Below are 5,000 nucleotides of genomic sequence, written 5' to 3' on the forward strand. Positions count from 1 at the left end.
GTCTTGTAGTTTATGAGAGATGTTTTATTAAAATGTTCACAAACGGACGGACGGACAGACACCGCAACCCACTCGATGATCTTATTTTGGAGAAATAACCGAATAAATTGCATTGTAAATTCTGCATTTATACTACAACAGTAAATTGTTTTAAAAAGAGAGGATTTTTTTTTGTCTCATCTGAATTTTTGATTTGCAAAATGTCGAAAGGGATCATGAAGGCAAGAACCAAAAAAATGAGAAGTACTCTTCTCAAAGATTATTGATTAATTTTCTCTGAGCAACACCTGTTCACAAAGCATTCTCAAGTATCCTTTATTACCTTGAGCGACTTTGCACTGGTTCTCAGATCCAATGTTGTCCATATACCTCAGCATGGTTCCACATCTATATATCTATCTTCTATCTATAATTCCAGCAGTGTGTGTGTGTGTGTGTGTGTGTGTGTGTGTGTGTGTGTGTGTGTGTGTGTGTGTGTGTGTGTGTGTGTGTGTGTGTGTGTGTGTGTGTGTGTGTGTGTGTGTGTGTGTGTGTGTCTGTGACTGCTGTTTCTCGACAACCACTGGTCTGATCGAATGGAAACTTGACATATATATTGCTGGGGCCCTGTGGATGTGCCTTTACAAGGTTTGATATGAATCGGACAAGTGCTTCCCAAGTTATGGCCATTTATTTACCAACCAATGAGAAGACACGTTGCTGCGTGGGCGTGGGCAATGGGGGAAGGGAACCTCAGCCACGTTCCCCATTACGGGTTACAACGTACGGGCTTCCGGAGAGTGATGACTTCGTGTATTCTAATAATTTCTCGATTTCTTATGCGCATTGAAACATAAACACAATGCCCCAAGTTATGATCGTTTTCAATGAGACGGTGCATAAATTTCAGTAACATCAGAATGAACTGGTATGCTACGAAGCAGGAAGTAAAAAAAAAAATTTCCTCTTCTCTTCTCCTCTTCTCCTCTTCTCCTCTTCTCTTCTCCTCTTCTCCTCTTCTCCTCTTCTCCTCTTCTCCTCTTCTCCTCTTCTCCTCTTCTCTTTGTGTTTTTCCTTGCGATGACATTGCAAAAAGGCAAAATACGTTGGCGCTAATTGAATAATTGGCCATTAAAACAAAATTGTGAATAATCGGAACTGCGATCTGCGAACTTCCGGGCCACGCACATGCGGGTACGCGAGAGCGAAGGAACGGCCTGTTTGGTTGTTGTTTCTTGCTCGCGATTTGAAAGTTTTTTTTTTATTATTATTATTTTTTTTACCGGTAAGTACTCGTCTATCTATAATTCCAGCAGTGTGTGTGTGTGTGTGTGTGTGTGTGTGTGTGTGTGTGTGTGTGTGTGTGTGTGTGTGTGTGTGTGTGTGTGTGTGTGTGTGTGTGTGTGTGTGTGTGTGTGTGACCGCTGTTTCTCGACAACCACTGGTCCGATCTGATTGAAACTTGCCAGGTCTATTGCTGGGGCCGTGTGTATGTGCCTTTTCAAGGTTTGATATTAATCGGACAAGTGCTTCCCAAGTTATGGCCATTTCTTTACCAACCAATGACAAGACACGTTGCTGCGTGGGAGTGGCCGATGGGGAAGAGAACCTCAGCCGCGTTCCCCATTACGGGTTACAACGTACGGACTTCCAGAAAGTGATGACACTGTATTCTAATAATTTCTCGATTTCTTATGCGCATTTATAGATAAACACAATGCCCAAAAGCAGTCGTCGTTTCCGAGAACGAAAGAACGGCCTGTGTGGTTGTTTGAAAGGTTTTTTGTTTTTTTTCTCTCTTCTCTTCTCTTTGTGTTTTTCCTTGCGATAACATTGCGAAAAGGCAAAATACGTTGGCGCTAATTGAATAATTGGCCATAAAAACTAAATTGCGAATAATCGTAACTGTGATATGCGAACTTCCGGATAGTGAGGACTTACTGTATTCTTTCTCGATTTATTTTTTTCTCGATTGATCGACTTACTGTATTCTTTCTTTCTCGATTTATGTACTTTCTTGATGTCTTTCTCGATTTTCTTAAACACAATACCCCAATCCAGTCGTCGTTTACGACAGCGAAGGAACGGCCTGTGTGGTTGTTTGAAAGATTTTATCTTGCCAAAACAAAGTTTTTGCAAAATATGTTAGTCAGCTTGTGTTTTTTTTTTTGTTTTGTTTTTTTGTCTGTAATCACGTATAAAAAATTCTGCAGAGCTCAGTTATCATTGGAAATTTTTGTAACTTCGCATATCAGAGGCCTATGGAGGTCCCTTTCAGCGCACAAAATTTTGAAGGTCAAGGTCAAAGGTCAAGGTCACTTTGTCGCAAATCAGGGGAGTCGACGAAACCCTTATTTTTTGAGTCATTTTAATCGAATCGTCTCCAAACTTTATGGGAATGTAGTATATGGTCTGGCGCTCAGCTGATTAGTTTTTGGTGGCGATTGGCCTTGACCTTCATGGTTAGCGCCTGAGGTCAAACATATTTGACCCCAAGGTCAAATTTTCAAGTTTTAGGAACCATATCGTGTAGTACCTCAAATTGAACACCTCGATGAGTGCTTTCTGGATATGTCAAGCTTGAGACATTATGACGCCATTTGGTGATGTTATGAGGCAAGCATATTTTTCATGGTTACTCTGTAGAACGATTCTCATCGTAATCTCGCTTAGGCAGATATTCCTCAAGGAGTCGCTCCTGGTGGATAGCAGCTCTGTTCGCCTCAGTGTGACCTTAAAGAAGTCACACGTGGTCACCTTTTGGCAAGATACGGGTCACCCTGCGGGTGACATTGGTTTATTTTTTTTTTTTTTTGGTTTGCACGTACGGGCACGCGAGAGTGAAGGAACGGCCGGTGTGGTTGTTTCTGGCAAGCGGTTTTAAAGTTTTTTTTTGGTTTGTTTTTTTTTTGCACGTACAGCCACGCACGTACGGGCACATACGAGTTTTATAAAATGCTCTGTCTTGTTGTGCTTGCTTTCTGTTACGAACCTCTGGAAGCTTGTACCTTTTTGCTGTGTTTGGGCCTGGGGAGTAACTGCTGAAATCGATCTGTCCGGGTTCTTCCCGACATCTTTGTTCATTTCACACTTCTTTCTGCTTTTTCATATTTCTCTTTATTCATTCTAATTCTCGTTTTTTTTTCTTTTCTTATATCTCTTCTCTTTATTTATCTGTCTTGGGAGAAGTGAATTATTGCAGAAAGTTTTCTGTAAGGCTCACTTGGCTGCGCATGGATGGATTTGAGGGTAGAAGAGAAGCAGCTGAAACCCGAATCCTATGCAGGTTCCTCTTGATGACTCCATATTTGCTCTTTACCTCTTCGGGTTCCTTCTGAAGACAATGCAGCAATTGGTTTTCCACTTGATTCCATATTGTATGTGTATACATGCATATATATGCCGAAGCCGCTTCTTGAGCACAGGTTAAACTGGATGGTTCGCCGCTGCCTTCCCAGCAGTAGTTAGGTCAGGATGGTACCTGCAATAGCTCGTCTACTCTTCGTGAACGACACCGTGTGATCTTTAATATCCACCAATGAACATCGGCATCTGGGACACCGGTTTAACGTCCATCCGAGGGACAGCACACACACATTGATGAATGACCCTGCCTGTGAAACAGTTTTGAACTGGGTTGGGATTCAAACTCAGGCGAGTGTGCATGCCTTTTCATCATCTTCACAGAGGTGTATATGTATTAAATATATCCATCATTGGGACCATACTCTGTGCAGAGCATCGGTGCTGTCGAAGCAGTCTCCTGGGCTATTGGGGCACAATCCTGGATGGGTCGCCACTCCGACACAGGATACTTGAATGGCTCATCATCCCAGCAAGTTGGTACTCATTTTGCTGACCCCAGAAGAATGACAGGCTCGGTCAACCCTACCTGGGATGAATTCAACGGCCAAGCGGGATTTGAACTCAGGACCCTGGGATCCAAGACAATCACCCTAACCACAAAGCCAACACCAGGCATGCGTTTGTGCATCTGTGCGTGTATCTCAATCAATCATGAAAAACAAGTTGAGCATGACAAGCACCCCCCCCCCCCCCGATCTCCATTGGACACAGCCATACACCAAAGCATCACCTCCAATCCGGAGGCCTCTGCCCGGACACTCTGTCAAACAGACAAGGATTACAAAAACAAACAAACAGGGTAAGCCCTTTGTGATTTGAATCAATAAAAAAAATCGTCATGCCCTGTTCCAAGTCGAGGTGTGGTTAAGCAGGCCAAAAAAACATGGCAGCTTCAGACCCGAGCGAGGTAACCCAGGGTATGCCCTGAGACCCCGTAGAGCGAGGTGGTCGAGGATGCGCCTGATAAAGGATATAATTAAATGAGGCCGTTAATTACCTTCAAAAGGGGTATATTAATCAATCCAAACACCCAATTTACACTCATGCACTTCTTTGCAGTTTCCTTAGTATGCATGCAAATTTTCAGGCTGCTGGGTTTCATGGTTTTTGGAGTTATGGAGGAGACACACACACACACATACACACACATACACACATACACACACATACACACACCCATACACACACACATACACACACACACACACACACACACACACACACACACACACACACATACATACACACACACATACACACATACACACACACACACACACATTTAATGGCATAGATTATATCAACCGAAAGGAACAATACTGACCCAAGATGCAACATGACACTGATGCCATTTGCATAAACACATGTATCTGTGTATTTGTAATGTTCGTTTGAGTCTTAAAAAGGTCTGTTTTTGTTTTGTACGCCCGATGAGTTATTGAGTATTTTTCAGGTATAGATACAACAAGGATACATCACACAAACACCTCTTTTTGACCTGATGACCTCTTCCGTTGCAGGTCAAGTCTTCACTTTTGTCCTGGCATGAGGTAATTGTCCAACGAGGTACAACCATCTTCAGAGATGATCAGATGGATCCAGAACGGCAGCTTCGCTTTCACTCTGACAAGTCTCTGGTGCTCAACTCATTGGCA

At 42.9% G+C, this 5,000-nt stretch overlaps 1 protein-coding gene across 1 annotated transcript in view; it reads left to right on the top strand.

The window, feature by feature from the left end:
- LOC147027501 (triple functional domain protein-like) overlaps positions 1-5,000 on the top strand; it is a gene marked incomplete at its 3' end in the record, with an annotated part of 489,834 nt that overhangs the window by 188,242 nt on the left and 296,592 nt on the right. The window contains exon 15 of the mRNA XM_085876518.1: positions 4,866-5,000. This exon is cut by the window's right edge and continues 58 nt beyond it. Coding sequence (XP_085732644.1) covers positions 4,866-5,000 — 135 coding nt within the window. The remainder of the gene's footprint in view (positions 1-4,865) is intronic.

The sequence above is a fragment of the Eptatretus burgeri genome, chromosome 4, assembly GCF_056783735.1.
Source record: "Eptatretus burgeri isolate ZD-2024b chromosome 4, Ebu_testis_v1, whole genome shotgun sequence".
Lineage (NCBI taxonomy): Eukaryota > Metazoa > Chordata > Myxini > Myxiniformes > Myxinidae > Eptatretus > Eptatretus burgeri.